At 43.6% G+C, this 23,224-nt stretch overlaps 1 protein-coding gene across 2 annotated transcripts in view; it reads left to right on the top strand.

The window, feature by feature from the left end:
* Window positions 1–23,224, top strand: part of LOC119176383 (protein O-mannosyl-transferase Tmtc3) — a 395,223-nt gene that overhangs the window by 326,575 nt on the left and 45,424 nt on the right. For both annotated transcript variants that reach the window (XM_037427640.2, XM_075877560.1), the window contains exons 6-11: window positions 1,521–1,602; window positions 1,702–1,816; window positions 13,066–13,181; window positions 19,200–19,342; window positions 22,179–22,431; window positions 23,013–23,164. In XM_037427640.2, the coding sequence (XP_037283537.2) occupies window positions 1,521–1,602; window positions 1,702–1,816; window positions 13,066–13,181; window positions 19,200–19,342; window positions 22,179–22,431; window positions 23,013–23,164 (861 nt within the window). The remainder of the gene's footprint in view (window positions 1–1,520; window positions 1,603–1,701; window positions 1,817–13,065; window positions 13,182–19,199; window positions 19,343–22,178; window positions 22,432–23,012; window positions 23,165–23,224) is intronic.

Here is a 23,224-nt window from a genome sequence, read left to right as displayed (position 1 = left end):
GCAAGGCTAAAACAAAAATAAGCATAAAGAACTCCGAACTGTTTATTGTAAATGGCGCAGAAGACACCTTCCCATATATTCTCTTCTCACAGTACATTAACCGCGGCGACATTCCACAGCCCGCACCAAAGTTAGCGAGACACGAACACGCTACAGTGTTATTCTCATGTGCTATTTTCTGTCTCACTTGGAATTAATGCGATGCGAAATTCGTGTGCCATCTTTGAGAGCTCTGCGTTCAGTGTTTGTTGCGCCGTCTGTCAATAGGTTGTGCCACAAACCCAGCCAAGCTACTACGCTTATACTAGACATGCGCCGCCTGTCAGAAGGTCGCGCCACAAACCCAGCCAAGCCACTCCGCTAACTACTAGACACAAACGCCGGTTCAATAGCCCTACACCATGTGCTATCCTGTTCAAACGTGGACTGCGATATTGATCGGTCAGGTGGTCTTCTATGCGTGCAAATCGCTTCATTCGCTGTCGTTCTTTGTTTGTTCTCTAATGCGCAGTGGTGAAAAGTAAGGGCATGCTACGACTGAGCTTTCATTGACGAAAAATACGTGGTCCTGAACAGCAGTGAGAATTAACAGACACTCCAGCCGAGGAAAGTGCGAGGGACGTAATTTGTGGTAAATGTGACATAAATACCCAGAAAATGAAGTTTACGGAACGATAACATGCCGCCAGACGGGACGGATCCTGCGATCTTCGAATAACGCGTCCCATGCTCTACCCGATAAAGTTGACGGGAGGACGAGCCAGGTGGGACGCGATATTCGAAGGTTGCAGGTTCGCTCCCCGTCGATGGCATGTTATCGTTTCGTCAGCATCAATTCCCGAAGTTCATTGCGAGCGACGCTGCCAAAGCTGGAAATAAAACGTGGAACTAAGAAAAAATATCGTCATCATAAACGGGTATGTACCACAAAAATTTGGTAAGCCTGACTACTCTTCCGGTAAAAATGAAACCTTTGACAGTTTGCCCAAGAAACGGCTGCGAAAGAGTAACGGGAAAGGCAACGACGGCTGCTAGAAGACGCCGAAGAGGTGGAAGCCGTGTACGCCAACCCCGACGCGTCCGTAGATCTATGAGGCGTGCGAACACTCGGTTTCAGCGCCATTTCTGTCCCTGGAGTTTGGAAAACCCTGCGGTGCCTGTAACTTTCTATCATCTAACTTTAACTGGAACCTCTCTGTGTTGAGAGTCAACTTAGCAACAACATAGCACCACTTAGATAAAGCCTAAAGCAACGACATATAAGGAAGCATCACCTCCTATTTAGAAACAACTAAGACGCAACCATATTGGGCTTAACAATCGTCCAGTTTCGTTGTTTCACGCCTTGCGCAACTTAATGGAAGCTTCGCGTTTTTTTTATATATATCGCACTTACTACAGAGAGCACTTACTGCATTTTCTTGGCTTCACTGTCTGCTAGTTCTCATTAATGTCGTGTCTAATAAAAAAAAAAGTGAGCCCATAACCCTCCCCTTCTTTCGGTCTTGTGCTTTTCGCAGGATGTGCCTGATGCTCCTGCCGGGCTGGACGTCTCTGCTGGCGGCCCTGCTCTTCTCCGCTCACCCAATCCACACTGAAGCTGTGAGTGTGAAACAGCAAACCCCCTTTCCGCCATCGCTGTGGCAGTACAAGTGTGTTCATGCCTGACACGACGCTTTATTTTTGTCTTTTCGACCACAGGTGACCAGTGTAGTGGGAAGGGCGGAGCTGCTTTCTGCAGTATTCTTCTTGGGTGCCTTACTTTTCTACATTCGACACGGAGCCAGTACTGCTGTCTGCAAAGAACAGACCAATGGTGAAATTCAAACCTTTTTCGTCCACTGTAAACTTCGTATCACATTCGGTTTGTGCCCGCAAGTGAGTCAGTCTGCAAGGTTACATTACTGAGCGCTATGGAGTTTATGCCTCGTGTTTGTTTATTCTCCTCCTTTATTTTTTATTCTAGTTGCGTAACTTTTGCAAGGTCGCATTCTACAAACTCATCAGAGGAAGACGTCTATAGGAGTAAATGAAGCACACCTTACAGCATAAAGACAACAGCGAAAACGCGTTTCCTTTGCAGATTTCACTCCAGAGCCAGTTTTGTTTTCTCGAAAAAAAGGTTTTCAAAATAATAAAATAATAATAAAAAATCAAGTGACAATGACCAGTGTGCTCTGTCACACGCGATGTTGGACAAATAGACAATTCACTTGTTTCCTTTCAACTATCAACTTAAGGGCTGCTTTTTTTTTTTTTGTCAGCACTAATAATTTCAACAGGTTAAAGGGACCCTGCAACACTTTTCCAAATAATCGTAGAATGGCTTCAATAAAAAGCCCCGCCGTGGTGTTGTAGTGGTTATAGCTGTCGACAGCTAACCCAAAGGTCGTGGGATCAACTCCCGGCTGCGGCGGCTGCATTTTTGATGGAGGCGGAAATGTTGCAGGCCCATGTGCTCACGTTGGGGTGCACGTTAGAAAACCGCAGACGGTCGAAATTTCCGGAGCCTTCCACTACGGCGTCTCTCATAATGACGTCGTGGTTTTTTGACGTTATACCCCACATATTATTATTATCATAATCGTCATCGTCGTCATCATCATCATCATAATTTATTTTTCCTTAAGGGCCCCTGACGGGATATTACATAAGGGGGGGGGGGGCAACAAGGATACACAAAGGCAATTACAGACCAATAACATAAAGCAGGTTGAAATTCAAGAATTGGAATTACAGGACAATAATAAAAACAGAACTCGTTATACAACTAATAGCATGAAAAAAAAATGAGAGAAAGGCAACTGGCCACACAGAATTTACGACGGTGCGGTTGTAAAATGAGTTTCGAGTAAGGTTTTAAACTTCACAGTATTTCGTTCATTGGCTATTGCGTTTGGAAGCCGATTCCAATCCTCAATTGTTAACGGGAGGAAATATTTGTCAAAAGCGTTGGTTGAACCTTTTAAATTTTGGACACTCAAAGAATTGAAGAGGCGGTGCGAAGTTCGAATCAGTGGGAGAAGCAGGAAGCCATGCAAGTAAGAATAATTGAAATACTGTTAGTGAAATAAACAAAGCCGCACTATTTTTCGTCTAATATCCAGAGAGGTGAGAGACATTGATGATTTTATAGTAGTAACACTTGTGCGGAAATTGTATTCGGAGGTTGTAAAACGAGCCGTGCGATTTTGAATGGCTTCAAGGGCGTCTATAAAATAAGATTGACGTGGATTACAAATTCGAGAGGCATACTCCAGTTTACTATGGACGTAGGTTTCGTAAGCGAGATTACAAACTGAAGCCAGTGAGCAGGACAAGGGTCTTCTGATGAAACCTAATGCTTTGGATGCATCGGCAGAAAGCTGTGCGATATGGTCAGTTCATGTTAGTTTGCTGTTGGTGAGAACAACCAGGTGTCGGTACGATTCTGCTAGAGCGAGATGGTTAGACTGCAGGGAATAAGTAAAATTTAGGTTTGAACGCTTACGGGAAACTTGCACAGATTTACACTTAGAAATATTAGGCTGCGTCATCCCTAAAGAACACCAATTATCAATTACATATAAATCATTTTGGAGGGCAAGTTGATCAGAGCCATCACATATACGGCGGTAAACGACACAATCGTCGGCAAAGAGACGTATCGAAGATGTAAAACTTGAGGGAAGGTCAATAATAAGATTAGAAAGAGGAGAGGGCCAAGGACAGAACCTTGAGGTACGCCAGATATTACATTTGTAGTCGAGGAACGGTCACCTCCGATGACTGTGTATTGGGATAGATCAGTGAAGAAGGCTTGTATCCATCACAGTATGAGCGGGTCTAGATTAAGGGAGGAAAGTTTAAGCATAAGTCTTTGATGAAGAACGCAATCGAACACCTTAGAAAAATTGAAGAAGATGACATCGGTTTAATACAAAGAGTTGAGGTTTAAGTGAAGGTCCGTTGTAAACTCAAAAAGGTGTGTTTCACAGGAAAAACCTCAGCGAAAGCCATGTTGATTTTTAAAAAAGAAGGAGTTGTTTTCAAAATGGGCTACCACGCTAGAGTTTATTGTGTGCTCAAGTAGCTTACAAGGTATAGAAGTTAAAGAAATCGGACGATAATTTGAAGGAACGGACCGATTACCTGCTTTAAATATTGAAGATATGCTGCTTTGCTTCAGCCAGTCATGTGGAAGCGTGCTGTCTTTTATTTTTTGCGTGACTATTATTTCTAATATTTTGCTGGAACACGCTAGCGTACCTTTAAGCATTTTAGCTGTGATTTTATCTGGTCCCGGGGCACAAGATGTTTTTGTTTTTCAATTAGTTTAACGATGCCCGAGGCAGTAATGCTAATCGGAAGCATTTGGGAGAAACGTTGAAAGAGTAAATCGGGGCTATCAAAGCTATTTTCAAGGGTAAAAACGGACGGAAAAAAATGTATTCATGATGTCAGGCCGTTGGTCTTGCGGTACCTCCGAACCGTCGGAATTTCTCAAAGAAATTGTATGTGTGTGGTTGTGTTTCGGGGTTAGGAGGTTCCAGAATTCACGGGGGTTAACGCGTAAAATGCTTAACATGTCATGGTGATGAAGCTTTTCTTTAGAGCGTCGCAGAAGACGCGTGTAATCATGAAAAGACTTGAAATATTTAGACCACTTTGCTGCAGTGGTGCGGCGTTTTGCCTCTCGAAAGAGACGTTTCTTCTTTTGGGAAAGTTTTTTGAAAGCATTAGAATACCATGGTTTATTCGAATGGCCACGAATACGAATGAGGGGAACATACTTTTCAATTAACTCTTGAAATTTATGTTTGTAATGTAGCCAACTTTCTTCGACTGTCTTCTGGAGGGCGGAAACCTTAAAAAAGCTGTGGAAGTTTTCAAGATCGTTGTTGATGCAAGTGAGGTTTTGCTTTTTTTGTAATTTCGAATATATTTTATCGAAAGTAATCGATGAAGAATCGGAATGCGCATGTCGAACAGAACAGTGTTGTGGTTGCTTAGCTCATTTATGCATGATAACGATTGAATGAGATCAGGATTCGAAGATAGAACCAAATCAGGAATGTTACCGTCACGTGTCGGTATATTGACTGCTTGGGTGAAATCGAACATTAGTACAAAATCCAGAAAAACTTTAGAATGACGGGATGGTGCGGACAGGTTATTCCAGTCGATGTCGGGAAAATTCAAATCCCCACATATGAAGTAATTAGCACGAGGAAAGCGACAGTAAATATCAAGCATGACCGAATGGAGGTCATAAATAAACGAGATATCGGAGTCAGGGGCTCGGTGACACGCTATAAGTATGTTTATACTAGAAGGCAAGGATATATTTGCGCAAATAATTTCATGATTAGTGTCAATTTTAACATGGAAGGAAGGCAAAGCACTTTTGACAAAGGTTAGGACACCACCACCCCTACGCCCGGTCCGGTCAAGTCTGTACACGTGGTATGATGTGCTATCCTGTAGTAGTTCTTCGTCATTAATCGAAGAAGTTAGCGATGTTTCCGTTAGTATCGCAAAGTCGGTGGCATTATCCTCCAAGATGGCCTCAAAAGCTGCCCTCTTGGTAAGATAGCTTCTGACGTTCGCAGGTAAAACTGATGCGGTATCGTAAGTAGGGCTGCGGTCTTTGGGTAAAGGTGCTCTGGCGGGAATCTTGAAAGCCAACCGTGGCTGCTACGGTTTCTGTTCGATCACGGAATCGGATACCGCTTCGTAGATATATTTTTTATCTCCTATGCTTAGTTTGTCAAAACGTATTTTGAAATCGGCTTTTGTTTGTTGGCCAAACTCGTGAAGTTTACTGCGGGCAAGGCGTACACGTGCAGAGTAGTCTTCACGGATCACGAAGTCTGTACCTTTCAGTTTAGGACCAGTGGAGAGAATTTCGGATTTGTCTTTAAAACTGCCTAGCTTGACGATAATTGGGCGGTTCTTACCTTCCTGGTAGTGGCCTATTCTATGGGCTCTTTCAATGTCTGTAGGAGTGATAGATACTTTGAGCTTCTCGGAACAGAAAAAAACTACGCTTGTTTCCGACTTGTACGAGGACATTAGAGTCATTTTGTTTTTGTTTTTTTGGAAATCGCGGCTTACTTTCAGGGTGATTGCGAGAAAGTGCTCGAGTACGGGGTGGTATGCCAAGGCAGCCACAGTAACTTTGCAGCTCCACATGCTCAAATCAGCCAATGGCCGTGGACCTGGGCCTTATTGCGCGTTCATTTTGGTTTATGGCATCATTTGTCGAAAAAAAAGGGAACGATGCCTATATAACTGGGAGAATTGATTACGAATTCCTGGTTGCCTGCTATAATGAACGGCTCGCGTGTTCTCAGGCCTGAACTACAGGACGGCATAGTTTTCTGAGCATGCTGAAAAAAGTATTGTAGAGAGCATTTAAGCATTTCTTAGGGGTGAAGCTCCTTATAGTCTAACCTTGTCACTAGTCACGCGTAACCGAGAGAAAAAGAAATGAGCAAGAAAAGAACGCAAAAGAAATGAATGACCATTTCTCATTCCATTTCCTAGATGGCGTTACTCTGCCACTACTCTCCGAAGTGCCGCTACTCTCCGATTGACTGATTGATGGATTTCTGGTGTTTAACGTCCCAAAACCACCGTATGAATATGAGAGACGCCGTAGTGGTGGGCTCCGGAAATTTCGACCACCTGTCTCCGATTGACTGCTGCGCGCGCTTTGCCGACGAGGGCCTGGATAATCGTCTCCTGGATAGTCGCCATACGTGGCGGATTGTTGGTTGGTCATGGACGGGGCGGGGCGGAGGGGTGGGTGCGTTGAAGACGCTTGCGCTCTGTTTCCTTGGTTCGTATTTCGTCGATGTTACCAGCGCGACGTCTGCATTGTCGAACTCGATCAGACGCATAGACACATGCACGGACGGACGAACACACGGACGGATAAACGGAAAGACGCTTCGCCACACGCACCATTATTCACTCCGTGGATATGCTGTGATTTTTCATTTATCCTGCTCTGTTAACCATATTCAGGGGTTAGATTTAGGATTATTGTTATTGGTAAAACTTATGTGTGGATGATCTCATCCTTTCATTACGTTCTCCAACAAGATGGTTGGTTCACTCAATAATGAACTTATTGCCACCCTAAAATAAAAAAATACTGAGAGAAGAACCCCTGCGGAAACGTACTGAGCCAGAAAACGAGCATTTTTTCTTGGTTTGTGTTTGCATGTTTGTGAAATTGCTTTTATTTCGCATCACCAAATGTATGTCATCTTTACCTATTTATCCCTTGAGATTAGAAGTTTTCGCGTCGGAGCTGTTCTTGGGTTTATTAATAAACAAAAGGACGATTTTTGGTATCTATGTGGGCTTGCTTTCATCAGCGTTGGCTACGTTTTTTTCTTTCGTTAACGAATGACAGCAGTACGTTGTTTAAAGCAAGTTATTGAAATTAGTGTCAGTTATTTTTGGAATCTAATAAACAAAAATCTATCATTTAAAAGAGATGCCAACTAACGAAAACAGTAAGCTTCCTTGTTTCCCTGGTTCTGCTCGCTGATTGGTTATTGAGGTGCTATGTGACACCAGCCTCGATATTATTGGGTAACCTACGGTCATTCATTGGCCCAAAGCTTGCTCTTAAGTACGCGTGCTACGTGACAGTTGGGATTAAGAGGGTATTCTAAATCCGCCATCAAGTGTGTGAGCATTGCTGATTCGACAATCCCGGAATGAAATCTATACACGCAAAGTAGCCAGGAAAGCGCCAATGTGAGGGCAACTGACTCGATAGCTCAAGCCGCATTTTCTGCCTTTTGGTCTCCCATGCATGATTTCGTACACGGATAATGAATTCGCTTGCCTGCTCTGAGTGGTTCATTTACCGGCAAATTGTCAACAGACGTGACTTTAATAACGGGCGTGGTGGCCGCATTTCTATGAAAGCGAAATATTAGACATCCGGGTACCTTGCGATGTCAGCAGAAGTTAAAGAACCCTGCGAGGTGTAAGTTATATTGACCCTACAATTACAGGTGTCTCTTACAGCCTCTCTTTGGAACCGTCATAAGCTAAACAAACCTATCACCAGAACGATGGTTAAACAGAACATCCATGAGGGTTTCTTTCATTGCTCAAGATTTCTATAAAGCTGATGTGACTTCTTAATGACATGACGATAGTTATAGCGCGAGAACAAAACGACGACAAAGAGACAAGAAGGACTTGCCGTCGTTCTGTTCTTGCGCTATAACTATCGTCATGCCATACCAACTAGCCCAAGCTGCCACACTTCTTACTGCCAAACCGGCACCCAACGATTCTGCGATCTATAGCACCATGACGCACCAAGCTCTCACTTGTGCATAGTATTCCAGTCTTCAGCAAATGAACAATTATGTGCTTGTTAACTCACATATAAACCTTCTGCTTTTTCGCCCACAAGTTCCCAAAACATGCTCAGATATCGTCATCAAAATTCTCGTTTACTTGTCAATCAAGATTGCTATGTAAATGTCATTGCGAATGATGTAATTACAAGTCACATATATTTAAGACGCCCCGTCCTCCCCCCGCCCTTTTTTTAGAATAACGTATATTATAGAGAAACAAAAATAACAACGAAGTGCGTAGAAACTTGCTATGCGCTGCTGTAACAACGCAAAACACATTTACTTTGAGTTAGTAGGCGAGAACAAGTTTTACTCCCCATCGCCTCGAAGCAAGTACCGCCACGCATTTAAATGAGCGCACCAGAAGATAATGGCAGCTTTCAAACATTAAAAACTATAGTACAAAAACTATGAGACAGTCCCAGTTTTTCGCCTCTATCTGCTGAGAGGTAGCTCTGTAAAGTAGAATAGAGACTAAAGCCAAATATTCTGGCATGCAATAATCACAGAAAGGATTTGCTTTCAGCTAAAGCATCAAAAGCGGTGCGTTGCTTCGCACTGGTGCTTAACAATCGATCGTGGCCCAGCAAAATGGCAAAGCTGGAGCACCTCCTGTAAAATCTGGCCTGTTGTTTGATTTTATTTTTTTACTAAGTACGCCGCTTGTTTTAGACAACTTCGGGTATAGGTCACTCAGAACTGACGCTCATTACTTATTTTCCGCCTTCGACCAAGCTTTATTTTCGGTGCAGCCTTAACGAGAGGGGTGTTATCTTTTGTGAAATAAGAACGACTTGCTTGTTGAAATGTGTTCGCCCGGTAGTGGTTGCTCGAGTGTGCATGATCTTGGCTTTATTGCGTGCACAACGGGTCATCATTGCGCCTATGCTAGAGACGTGGTGAAACATAGCGTCAGCCGAAGTTCATGTACTTGTCGTGTGTTTGTTAGCAGGTATTTCTGTGGCAAATTACTCACATTTTTTTAATTATGGAAGTTTATAAGTATATTATACTTCAAACTTTGTCATTTTAGCCTGTGTGGACACAAATTGTGCTTATTCATTATTAGACGCGAGTTCGCTCTTGTGGTTACCTTAAGTGTCTCCTTGCGCATTATTTTCGATAACGTTTATCCCACGTGTATCGATGGCGTATGCTTGGCTATACATGCTTTGTCAATGCCCCCTAAGGGTATAATGAAATATATTCTTGTCACATGGTGAGCACTCCTGAAATTGATAGCTGTTCGAGAACTAGCTGCCCCTCCAGACCACAAACATGTTTTTTTCGTGTTTTCTTGGCTCATTTACTTTTTTCTTCATAATAAGGCATTTGACGGTAATGTAAGGTATAGTCAATTAACTGTTTGTAAAATAAATGTTGATAAATAAAATTTTCACATTTTCACAAATATACAGTTTTGTAGCATGACCAGCATTATTATGGTCTTCCTGAATCGACCTGCTCATCGGGCATAGTTTTCTAATAATCTCTCTTTCTTTCGTTCTTTCTTTCTTTCTCTCTCCATATATATATATATATATATATATATATATGTATATATATATATATATATATATATATATATATATATATATATATATATATATATATATATATATATATATATATATGTATATATATGTATATATATAGATATATATATATATTGGTTGATATGTGGGGTTTAACGTCCCAAAACCACTATAGGATTATGAGAGTCGCCGTAGTGGAGGGCTCCGGAAATTTAGACCACCTGGGGTTCTTTAACGTGCACCCAAATCTGAGCACACGGGCCTACAACATTTCTGCCTCCATCGGAAATTCAGCCGCCGCAGCCGGGATTCGAACCCGCGCCCTGCGGGTCAGCAGCCGAGTACCTTAGCCACTAGACCACCGCGGCGGGGCATATATATATATATATATATATATATATATATATATATATATATATATATCATGACAACTGTGCTTCCATGAAATTGTATGGATATTGTTTTTGGGCCCCAAAAAACTAGTATGAAATATTATATTCATATAAGAGCAGAGCCCTCGTAGCGTAGTGTATATTCTACCAGTCAGTTGTCAGTTTCTAGGTACGGATTCAGCCTTAAAATAATGCTGTTCCCACAAACCCGCTCTCACGTGGCGTATTAAACTAGGAAGCACTGAATAAGCTGATGCATCTTACTATACCTTTACAATCATACCATCGAGGCCAATCTCTGAACTACAAATTAGTTTAACCTAAAACACTAAAGCGGAATTGGTACAATAACAACCAACCTCCGCCATTGTTTCTCTGCAGCAGTAACCCCTGTCCCCTTCACAAACAGGCGCACGGTAGTGAGGTTGTTTGGCTACAGATATTAATTAGTCGACGATGGGCTGCTCGCACTCTGTCAATGAAGTTCTGATTTATATACGGTGCCAATTCTTGAGTCTTCGTGTAAAAGCGCCGAGAACACATCGTTAAGTGCTTCACTGACGTAAGCAGGAAGTCGCGACGTCTGATGCTACACGTGGTGAGAATTAGAGAGAGAGGTACGTAAAACACAATACCGGCAGTGCTTATTGCTCAACTAATTCACACGAAAGAGGTGAAGAGTCGTCACAATGAATAGTGGAATCGACGATCATAGGCGCGTACGCATGTCTAAGGAGTCACTTCTGGTTGCACTTAGAAGGCCTTGAAAATGTGAGAGAACAACATGCTGTGGTCGAATACGAACTGCGCAAGAGCGAGTGGGCGACTAGTCTATGAAGCGAGGTGGAAGCTACAGCAATCTAATTGTGTAGATCGCTCAGTGGCAACTGTATTTGCGAAAATTTCGAAGAGAGAGCATCGCATCATTCCTTTCGATGAAAGCGTGCCTTGAAAAATGGTGAAAGTAACACGTACACGTGCCCTACGAAAGAGACATTCCTGGAACGTCGCTGACTACGACTGAAAGCAGAGCATGCAATGCCACCGCTAGAAGTGCGCGCAAAGCCAAGTAGAAAGTGAACCTGGACAAGGAGGCGGATTTGTTCACGGAAAATGGCACGTGTATGGACAAACAGAAGGCACGCCAGTTGGATATCCTAGTAGAGGCAAAAAGGGAGGATGTTTCTTTTCTAGCAACGGCTCTCCCCTCCTGGCAGCATTGCTGTGGTGGTAAAGTGATGAAGCGTCCGCTTTCAATGTGCAAGGTTTGATTTCCAGCGCCGCCGGACCATTCTTCCGTACCACCCCATCTCCCGGCAATGCTGCACTGGGCTTATATTTGTTGCAGAAAGTAGCGCCTCTCTGACTTCAAACCACAATATCTCCGCGTGACATAATAAGAAAAAAAGGAGTTCTATTTCTTTTATCTCTAACGATAATGACCAGATTTTGAATCTTTTTATGGTAAGACACTATCAAGATGGCTCTTTTCAACAACTGGTCTGCAACAGAGATTCGCAGTGGGGCCTTGTGAGACGCCCTTTTAGACGGATAGGGACAAAGATAGAGACAATCCAGGGATAAATACGACATTATTGGTGTTTGTGGGGATGGCTTCGACGTATTCAGCAACACGTCTTAATTTAGGGAATTAGCCAATTCTGTCCCGTGATCGCGTCACGTTACCCCGCAACTGTCACATTAGCCCGCAGGTAAACTGAGCCCCCTACACGCACTCGCTTTGGCTCCATTTCATGTCGTGGCTAAGATTATGTCGCGCGCCTGGCCCCTTACAACGAGCCGCGTTTCGTTAGCGCGGGTGAGAAAATTGTTTTCCACTTTCCTTTCTTGTAATGATTTAAGCAAACGACGTAGCTTTGAGTTTGAGTAGGTCCACGTCTGCACTTCTCATGAAAAAAAAAAGTTAGACACACGAGGAAATGTCCCCTAATTTATGCTTTATGAACGGAAACAACACGTAAATCTGGGCCAGTTCGATTACAGTTAGATTTAAAAGCCGCACAGGAGAGGCAAGAAAACATTACCAAGAACTACATTAGACAGTCCTGTGCACTTCTCCGTCTTGTGTTCTAGTCTATTTTGCGCTGATATCTTTAAATTGATATATTTGTGATACAATTATGACTGCTTTCTAAAAGATGTTTCAATCATTATTCTACAACCTCAATTTCGCTTTCATAGACTTTTCGGCACAGAGTGTAATTTTTGCGCATTTATCAATAAGCACTCATAACTCTTAACCTAAAGGTTTATTGAAGTGTTCCTCTTCCTGACGACGTGATGTGCTACTCTGGGATGTAGATGACTAATATCGTCTACACAGCCATCGTACAAACACTCAAATGGTACATGCACTGGCGTGTTCACACACCATACACAATTAAAAGAAGGTAGTTGGTAAGCCTTTGTATAATATACAATGCATACAACTTATCTTTCATGCACTTGGTCTTGTTGAGCTAAACAAACTGATGCCTAAAGCTGTTACTTTAATTTCTGAAGATAATAGCCAGCACCGCAAAGCAGAGCACCCTTGCGAAACTTGTTAAAGAAAATGTGACTTTCACTGGAAAACGAGATATTCACCATATTGGCCCTATGCGTGCTATAATCAGATTAGAAGTACTTTCAAAGCGTTTTCAAAGGCACCGTAATTACTTTTTATAAAACTGACAGGCTGTGCTGAATGAAAATCAAAGCAACACTAATTCAGGATTTAATTATAATTTTGTGCTTGTGCAGGTCACTGGAGACGTTGTTTAACAACGTTTGCACTGGCGACGGCGGCAATGCTTTGTAAGGAGCAAGGCATCACAGTTCTTGCAGTCTGCTGCGTCTACGAGCTTGCTTCATGTGCTGTGAGTGTACTTGGACCTTTCGTTCTCCCTTGTGTGTGTGTGTGTGTGTGTGTGTGCGTGTGTGCGCGTGTGTGCGTGTGCGTGTGCGTGTGTGTGTGTGTGTGTGTGTGTGTGTGTGTGTGTGTGTGTGTGTGTGTGTGTGTGTGTGTGTAAGTTATTCTCGGGGCCTTACACAACAATCAGTTGCCCATGGCATGTGCCCGAATAACAGCAAAAACACCTTCCAACCAGTTACTGAGAAAACTGATCTGAAGAGCTCCGTCAAACTGGCACCAGAGCAAAAATTCGGCTAGCCACTCTCGCTAATGACCGAAGTGGGCTGACTAATAGGGCTTATGCGATAGACAAAGAACAGAAGTTCACTATCTTTTGTGGGTGGGCGCTAACAATACTTTCCCAATAGAAATCGGCTTGTGTGCTCCTATTTCTTGCTCTTATTTGTTGCCATTGATTTGTTTTCTGTCACCATGAATCTTGAAATTGTTACGCTAAGTCACGCATCTTTGCATGCTAAGCTTTGTCAACGTGAAGAATGTTGATGAAGAAAGCCAAACAAGACGCAAGGCAACAAGCCATTCATAAAAAAAAGAGTTTGATATTGGGACATAAACACAAGGTTTCAATATCTCTAAGAATCCCTTAAATTCACGTGTGTCTTTTACATAGTCACTAACCTGCTGTGTCGAAGCCTATTAGTTGTCTTTGTAGCCTGTGTGTCGTTGACGTGAGCCACTATCATCGGAAGGACATGCGTGACGCATTCTCGGTTGCGGCATTTCTAAAGACGATAGTCTTTCTTGGGGACCTTCGACGAAAAAAGTTTGGTCTGTCTGTCTGTACATTTGTCTGTTTGTCCCCCCTAACGATACCTCAAATGGCATCAAACGGCCAACCCCATCCGCAGCACCCACCAATATTGCTCAAGGTTTAGCGTTCATCGTTGTGCAAATGTCAACTAAAAAAGCAAATATAGCGCATATTTGAGGCGCCATGACAACCCGTCTATGCTTTGTATGTCTGCCTTTATACTAGAAGAGGCGCACAAGTAGTTCTAAGGCCTGTAGCGTTTATTGCGCTGCGCTGACAGTGCAACGCGATGCTCAAGAAGGTGTTTTCAACGCTTTGCTACGATGAGACGGTGCTGGAACCTTCCCGTCGCTTTGCATTCTACACCTTATCACCTCCGAGACTGGTGCGCATATTTCTCCGCGGTCACGCGCGCCTTCGTTTTCGAAGATAAACTGCCAGATGGCGCTTGTGTCTAACCTGCCTAGACGCGCTTGTTCGCCTCCGTTACAGGCTTGAGGCACTCTACCGCAGCGCCTTCAGAATACCATTCACCAATTTTCTTGCGCAGAACATCGAATAAACGTTTTGTTCACTCTCTCCAGACGCAAGACTATCGTCTTTAGACGACATTTACAGTGTAACATGTAGATGCGGACCGATTTTTCATACTGATCTTTGGCTGTTCGCTAAGGAGAAATCGCTAATAAATAAATTGCCTTATTTATATATTTTCCGTATCAACCTGATGGTTTGATGACAACTCATCTCAATCACCACTGGCTCAACAACGTCTCATAAGTGGTACCCTGCATGATTGTTGGTAGCGTCGAGCAAAATGGAGTGACTTGAGCGTTTTATTTATTAATGAACTTGTTTAGTTATTTATTGATTTATTATTTTATTGATTATTGCCTGACTGATTGTCTGATTTATTTATTTATTTATTTATTTATTTATTTATTTATTTATTTATTTATTTATTTTAGTGAGTGAGTGAGTGAGTGAGTCTTTCTGTGCGCGCACAGTGCCTTTTTCACGCGTTTGTAAAAAAAAACTGCCGAGCGCGAGATATGTGAACAGCCACGTGCGGCTACCACCCCCGCTGCCACCGCGCATCGCGAAGAGCATCCTACCAGCTGCGCGCACCCGTCCCAAGCGCCCTGCCAGGTGCCGCCTCGCAGTCCGTGGAGTAGCGAGGCGGAAGACGGACGATACTCGAGCCCCCTCCGGAGGACGGCACCTTGATACTCCCAGAGCTGCATCTATGTCGACCCGCTATCTGTTTACCTTTGCGCCCCTTCCCTCGTCTCGACCGCGCATTCGGGGCCGTTTTCTCCCGCTGTTTGCGTTCGTCAGCTGTGCCCATCTCGGTGTTGATCTTGTTTTTCGGGGTCGGAGGCAAGAGCGTTCGAGAGCGTGCTTTATCCAGCGCAGCCCCCGGCGCAGTTGGCTGCTTCGCTTGACGCGTGACAAATACCATTATCGGCGCCGCTCGATGGACAGACTACTCGCAAACATTTGCGCAGCAGAGAAAGTGTTCGTGCCGCGACGCGCCCCGCCGATCGATTGCATGCCGCGTCGGCCGCGTGATTCACGCGGAAATTTCTAAACAAAAGTCATCTTTTCTCTTGGTGCCACTCGCGACGCCTCTGCAAGAGCAACGGTGCTGCTGCTGTGGTTTGTGCCTAGTTTTTACCCAGCCTTGGCACCCTCTTTGCTGGCACCTTCGGCATGGTCGCATTTTATATGTCTCTCTCACGCTGATGCTATTCGCTCGTGAAGTCTGAGAACGAAAGTAGAAATTGCAAATGTTTTCTTTTACTCATACACACAACGTTCAAGTATGGGCTGCACGAGATCCTTTACACAGCTGTCAGTAGCCGTAGTGCGCTAATGCGACGTGACTAGCTCACTCAGAAACGCGGTGTTCAGTTTATGAGTACTACTAAACATATCTTGTATGTTTTCTAGCTTTATTTCTGCTAACTTGTTGTTTTTTACTGTGTTCTTGCCAAATGCTTCACACCGCACAGCCAATAATTTTTTTTAGGCAAAGCTGTGGCCAAGGTTTATGGAGACAGTGATTCAGATTACTGCGGGGATGCTGTTAACACTACGCATAAAGCTGTTATTTCACGTTCACATATATCATAGGGAAAAAAGTGGTCAAGTTTAAAATTGTCGCACTTTGTATGTATCCATCTGGCGAAAAAAAGTCATATTTGAAAACAAATCGGTTTAGCAGGGTACCTCATATTGCAAAGTGTGACGACAGAATACCAAAATCTGACGTGTCAGATTCCAGTACTCTTCTCTCTCTCACACACCACAAACTGCGAACAGCAATTTTGACATCATCGAACCACACATGTGATCTTGCTTTGATTCTTAAGCGATTCTGCTACTGGGCTGGAAGAAGGCGGGAGGCTCTATCTGACCATCAATGAAGCTTTGTATAGGCCAGCTGCACTCATTAAGGAGGTGTCTGTCGAGTTCTTGCAATCATCGTAATGATAAACAAGTGCACTAACTTTTGCTCTTGTAATTATTTTTCTACCTAATTAAATCACACAGCAACGTCTGCCGTGAATCAATGCACCGCTCCGCTTTATGTTGTCATGGAGAAAACGTTAAAAGGGGCACGACGCACTTTCCTGTACCTCCTTTATGTCGGTTTTCTCGTTGTGGTTCTTAGACGATCCTTGTCATCGAGGTCAAAATATTATGGCGCGCCAATGTCTGGTTACGATATACGTGCAGTGTTTGTCAGAGAACGTCCACTTTAGATTGAATACGTGTGCATACAAAGGCGTGAAGGTATATACATACAAATCGCTACCGTTCTGGAAAGTTATTTTATATGCAAGTTTCGCGACCACGTGTATGCGCGTGCGTGCGCCAGCAAACGTGCACCTGCGTACGTAATCAAGACTTCATTAACTGCAAAACTGGATCGACTCGCTGATTTACGACATTAACACCAAGTAGAGACAGTACCACACTCTTTGAAGTTATCGCAATCAGTTTCGTATTATCGGCTCTTCAAAGAAGCACATTTTCTTTATTAGTGTTGTGCTGCTGTAGAAGCGCGTGTACCTGAGGTGAGTCTGGTTGTGGAGGTGGTGTCTGGAAGTGAATTCTACAGATTTGCCCTGAAAGCGATATCTAGCACTCTCATCGAACAAAAAGAGATACTTTACCCACAAAGAAATTACTCGTCTAAGCAATGAAAACCAAGGCAATGTGTCGATTCCCATTTGGAGTTGGAAGACCATGCCAGAGGTGGGCCACGACTTATTCTGCCACGTATAAAAAGTTTAAGAACGTTGGTGGAGCTTATCAGGTCTCAGTAACGTCTTGTGACATGCCCCATAAGAAAGCTCTATGCCACCTTTTCTTCATACTTACAAGCATAATCTTCGTTGCATGTTGGACGGGCTTAAACCCTACAGCTGTATTCGCGGGGTTGTAATTGTCATCATGAACTCCCTATGTTGTTGTTGTTGTTGTTGTTGTTGTTGTTGTTGTTGTTGTTGTTGTTGTTGTTGTTGTTGTTGTTGTTCCAGAAAGAGTAATCCCTGTAGTGTTTGGCTTCCTCTCTCTTGACGGAGGAATGTTGCTAAGATATGTTGCAAACCTCTAACGCTGATTAACGGCTACGGCACTGCGCTGATAAGCATGGACACTCGGGATCAGATACCACCCCTGGCGGATGTATTTAGGTGCCGATGAATTGCGATAAATCATAGGCATCGCCCATCCTGAGGTGAACATGAAGGGAAGAAACTCCACGTTTCACGAAAATAATCTTAATTTCCTAACTATCGTGTGCCTCATAATCAGATTGCAGATTTGTAATGTAAACTCTCTCCAACTAAACACTGCCTTTGTTTTTCTTAGTTTTTGCTCCCTAAGGCAAGGCACAGGCACCTTACTGCAAAGCATGCTCCACCTGCTTTATGTTGTGTGTGAGGTGAAGCCACGCTTCAGCAACCAACAAAGATAATCTTTTCCGTTTTCCGTCCTCGGGTACCAGATTTGGTACCGTTGTTTCAAAGGCTACACATCATCACAACTCTAAATCCGGTTGTCCAATTTGTCTTGGCATAACAACTATGCATTGCTTTCACGAAGCCCTCAGAAGTGGCGCCATGTGTCTAGTCATATTCGCAAAACAAGCAAACGAAAATGACTGAGTACTGCACGAGCACAGGAATGCGTTCTGCACGAGTGCTCGACTGCGCTCTCGTGATAAATGAAAGCTTTCCTTTCTTTGTTGTAATATGAACAACAACGTATATAGTACATTCTTTTAACTGGAGACGTCCCGGTACATCATATTGAAAGTCACTGCGGTCTGGTATTTTGTTTCTCTCAATCTTAGAGCCTTCCAAGGAACATGAATAAGCAAATGAATACGATTACATTTTGAGACAACCGTTCAATTTTTCCGATTCATAATACTTGTGCGTTTGGTTTCAAGGGCAGAGAGTCAAATGTTACACTTTTGCAAAAAGCTTATTTCATTGGCGCACTATTGGGACTGAGGAGGATAAGATGCCATAAACGCGCTAGCACTAAAGATATGGGTTTTGTTTGCTATATACAAGAAAATCATGATGTGTGCATCTGTTCGTAGTTGCTTCCGCGCGCGCGCGCGCGCGCGCGTGTGTGTGTGTGTGTGTGCGTGTGTGTGTGTGTGTGTGTGTGTGTGTGTGTGTGTGTGTGTGCGTGCGTGCGTGCGTGCGTGCGTGCGTGCGTGCGCGTGTGTGTGTGTGTGTGTGTGTGTGTGTGTGTGTGTGTGTGTGTGTGTGTGTGTGTGTGTGTGTGTGTGTGTGTGTGTGTGTGTGTGTGTGTGTGTGTGTGTGTGTGTGTGGAAGACATTACATAATGTCGCTTTAATAATATTTTAGTGTAGAAAGCCTTAAGTGTCTGGGGCAGTGTCGCGTGCGGTGCTGAAAAAATACAGCTTGTGGGCTGCCGGTGTTGATCATTGTGATTAATTAGCCACACTAATGGCTTTCGCTTTCTAGTCGTCTTATACGAACGCATAAGGAACCCTGTGTATTTTCGTTTTATTGTTGGTTAAATAATGAATTCATTATTATATGTAAAGCTGGATTCTTAAAATAAAGATTGGGTAAAAAAATATTTCGCGTTCTGCTTGTCTTTGCGCTGCACGGTGACACCTTCGACTTTGAAGTTTTACTGAGTATTTTATTTTTATAGACCCCCTGGATCTCGTTGTGCTTGACTACGTGGGGTGCATGGAAAGATAGCCTCTACCGAGTTTTCACTTTGGCATCGTTGGCAACTGCAGCAGTTCTGGCACGTATTCACTTGAACGGGCCTCACCTGCCTGCCTTCAACCGGTGAGTATAACATCTTCCACAGAATTTTTTCGTCTCACTTCTGAATTGTTTTCGAATAGGGCGACTTCTTTTGTGCAGGACCGGGGTAGAAAAATTAATCATACTGGGCAACAACCCGTCAACTAGGATGTTTTTTTTCGGAGACTCCAAGTTTTTGGTCATAATCTCAAAAACTTGTTGCGTTCATCGACATTACTCGAAACTATTTCAAGCCACTTTTTGTGGGTACCAGTGCCAGTCAGCTTCCATGCATTGCAATGCGAATCAACAAAGCTCAAACCATTCATAACAAACCTTTTAGCATGGTTAGACCAAATCATGACTAAAATGCCAGCATTGAGGGCTTATATAGCTCCGTGTGGCCACCGTTAGCCCACAGTTTCATAACACGGCTCATGAGGTCTTACTCCTCATCTTTCACTTCATTGCATGTTGCCACGCGTAGGGCAGCAAATCGGCTATCCTGGACTGGATGGCATCCCCACCTTTCCTTCTCAACCATTTATTCCCTCTTATTGTATGTATTGCTGCTCGATGCACATACCAAGAAGGAGTGGTAGAAATGAGAAATTTCCGCGTTATTAAAAATTCGTGGTTACATACAACATTCGCTAATATTCAAATAAACGAGTAGTGTCTCAAATCGAAGTTATTGATGCGTGGAGGTGGTTACAACCCTTCAAAGTTACCGCGAGGAATGAGAACTGCCAAGCATTGATGGTGATATGTTTGAATACCTTACAAACGCACACTGCAACAAAATAAGAATGGTGAAACGTGAGCTTCTTAAAAATGTACTTTATTGTTCGTTTCGTGAGAAACCGGGAAATTTTACCTGTCCTGAAAATTTGTTAAATGGTATCATTGAAAAGAATATGAGTAAGCAGCACTGTGTTCATTCCAGTGAGTGGTGGATGGGGAGAAGCCCTCGTATAACGTCATTTCCTGTATCCGAGGTACTTTGAGCACAATCACGAATGTCGCCTGAGCCGTGTGCGTTGATTTCATGTATTCATCCCCCAGTTAGCTTAGCTTCAACACTGAGAAGTCTTAGGATTCTTTGGCTTGAATGATTCACTGCTTGCAATTTCGAGGCACAGGATTCACGCCGGCAAAATCAAGCACCTCTTCAAGCACAACAACATTCATCAGAAGTTCAGAACGCCCACAATGTAAAGGTCTAAATGAGCGCACTAATTAATCAGTCCATCTTAACTCGCCTCCGATGCAAGACCAACGATCGACCCCGAATACCATGGACGCGCCTCCTCTCTGACGTTGTTGACGAGTACAAAAACCTCATGAAGTCACGGGCTACTAGCCTTGTTACATTATGTATGGCACACCATGTGCCCCTATGTCCTCTTCTATGTGGTTTTGTGGTTCACTCTCATACGCAGTGTGTACATATATAATAAAACTGCATCAGTCTTAATGAACAATATTGTGTCGTTCGAAGGGCGGAGTGAAAAGCCATAGTTTATGATTCGTGAAATGCGTTCTAAACCGATATCAGGCTCGATGGTGCTTCGGTACGCTACGCTTGATTCTCGGTACATAATGGTGCAAGCGTGCGCAGAGGGACACAAATGTACAGTTTATCATATTTCTTTCGGTTGCATCATTCCAAAACATACAGCCAGCAGTGGCAGCCGTACAATCTATCGACTGTTCTACCATTGACGTTGCATTGATGTATCTGCCACTACGCAGGACACTTTTCTGTATGGTTGGGCCGAAACAACTTCGTGGGTAAAGGTGAATGAATAAGAAATGCAAAGAAGCGAAGCGCGCATCCGAACCTATTAAGCAGTGCAGAGGACTTGTGTGTATAGCCTAATCTCGCGTTTCAAGGATATCATTGCATTAGGGACGCGTCCTATATTCTTCGCCCGTTTATCATGTGTCTCTGCTCCTGTTTCTTTTCTTATTTTGTTTTTATTCGAGTGATAGTGCAGCGGTCTTTTCCATCTAGAACAGTGCGTGAATGTGCCATCTGTGTTGCCATCAAAGCAACCATCCGTAAATTCAAAACGTGTGGCAACGGAAAACATACAGATAATATAACAAATAAGAGCGATGCAAATGAACAATTCTAAAGTCAATGATGTTAAGCTACGTTTTGCTGTATTGCTGAAGTCGTCAGGCGTGTACACATTAGGTGGTGAGCGAACAGGACAGAAGAATGGCGAATCGACTTTTACTCATCTTCATTGCAACATTCATAGATAGGAGCAAAATGCCCCCCACAAATGCGCCAGCATGTTCGCCATGATGTTAATGAATCGTCCTAAAGAAAGCAGAATAGGTAGCTTACGCTTATAGTATGCGCATGCTGCAGAAATATTCATGTACAATAAAAAGATACTGGATCAATTAAATGCGAGGTCAAACGTGACTCAGCTGCATCTCCCTCACCGGCGCGGTCGCGTAAGTGCTGCGCTTTCATTGGGCACGTGACCTCGCGCCGGAGTACACCAGGTTTCAAGCTGGATTCTTGTCCCAAGGCTTGGATTTAATGCGAGCGAAACGGAGTGGAGTTCATTGCAGTTAGTGGTACGTTATGTACACAAAATGCTACGCAATGATAAAAAGTTTGTGTGTGTGTGTGTGGGGGGGGGGGGGGGTGCGCGTGCGTGCGTGTTGAGCGGGAGACTAAGAACGAAGGTTTCAAATGATTCCGACTGCGAACCGAAGGACCCTTATAGTTAGTACATGTCTAGAGCAAAGAATGAACAACGAAAGATTAAATTTCAGTCATTCAAAATGTTTAGTAAGTGCTTGCAAAACTCTGAATAAAGACATCTGCCTCATTCATTGCATGTATAATTTGCAGCTTCGACAACCCGGCATCAGTGGCTTCTTCCCCGTCACGCCAGCTGACTTACAACTATCTGACAGCGTTGAACGCCTGGCTCCTAGTCTTCCCAAGTGATCTCTGTTGTGATTGGACTATGGGAACAGTGCCGTTAGTGAGGTCGCTGGCGGACGTCAGGAACCTTGGAACGATGGCCGTTTACCTTTTCTTGGCGATGGCAACAAGGGCTGCACTCCGAGCTGACGAGCAACACCGAAAACCATTGCTTATGGTGAGACCATTGTCAATGCATGCACGCGCGAAGGCGTCCAGAAAGTAGGAATTTAATTTAGTCGCAAAATCGAGATGAAATAAGTTAAAACGACCAAACGACATCGGCCCAATGTTCAATTATATGGAAATGCGAAGAGTCACAAAATCAGTATTAGAGAGCCATTTAGTATTAAAATAAGTTGCCGAAGCCTACTGGAATGCTGTACAATCTCATTAGTCAGGCCTTTGTCAGATATCAACCTATATGCTCATTTACGATCATGGGGGTTATGGCTGCATCGTAGGCTGTGCAGTTAAATTGACGTCGAAGTCCCTCACTTGTAGAAACGTTGGAAGCGCTCATTCATTCTTCCAGACAGATGCGCTTACTGCAATGCCATCTAAAGATGTGTTCTATCTCTAATTAGGTATACAGGGACTGTTACTAGCTCCGGGAATCACATGATTTAGGAGAATCTCTCTACAAATCTAAAAAAAAACATCGTCCTGTCTGTGGTCTCCTGATCTACCCTCGCCACGAATACGTGAATGTGTTTTCGGTTTCGGTACTACTTGGTGAATCCACCCATTGTCCCGCAGGGGCTGTCCTTGGCTTGCATACCGTACCTACCTGCGTCCAATCTCCTTCATCCCGTGGGCTTCGTTATCGCTGAGCGGGTGCTGTACTTGCCAAGCCTGGGTTTCTGTCTTCTGGTGGCACAGGGTTTTAGTCTTCTCTGGCAACACTACAGGTGAGAGATGCGGCTCGGCGAATAAAAAACAATAACAAAAAAACAACAATGACCAACGTG

Source organism: Rhipicephalus microplus, chromosome X, assembly GCF_043290135.1.
Source record: "Rhipicephalus microplus isolate Deutch F79 chromosome X, USDA_Rmic, whole genome shotgun sequence".
Taxonomy (NCBI): Eukaryota; Metazoa; Arthropoda; class Arachnida; order Ixodida; family Ixodidae; genus Rhipicephalus; species Rhipicephalus microplus.
This window is presented reverse-complemented; position numbering and strand designations above follow the sequence as displayed.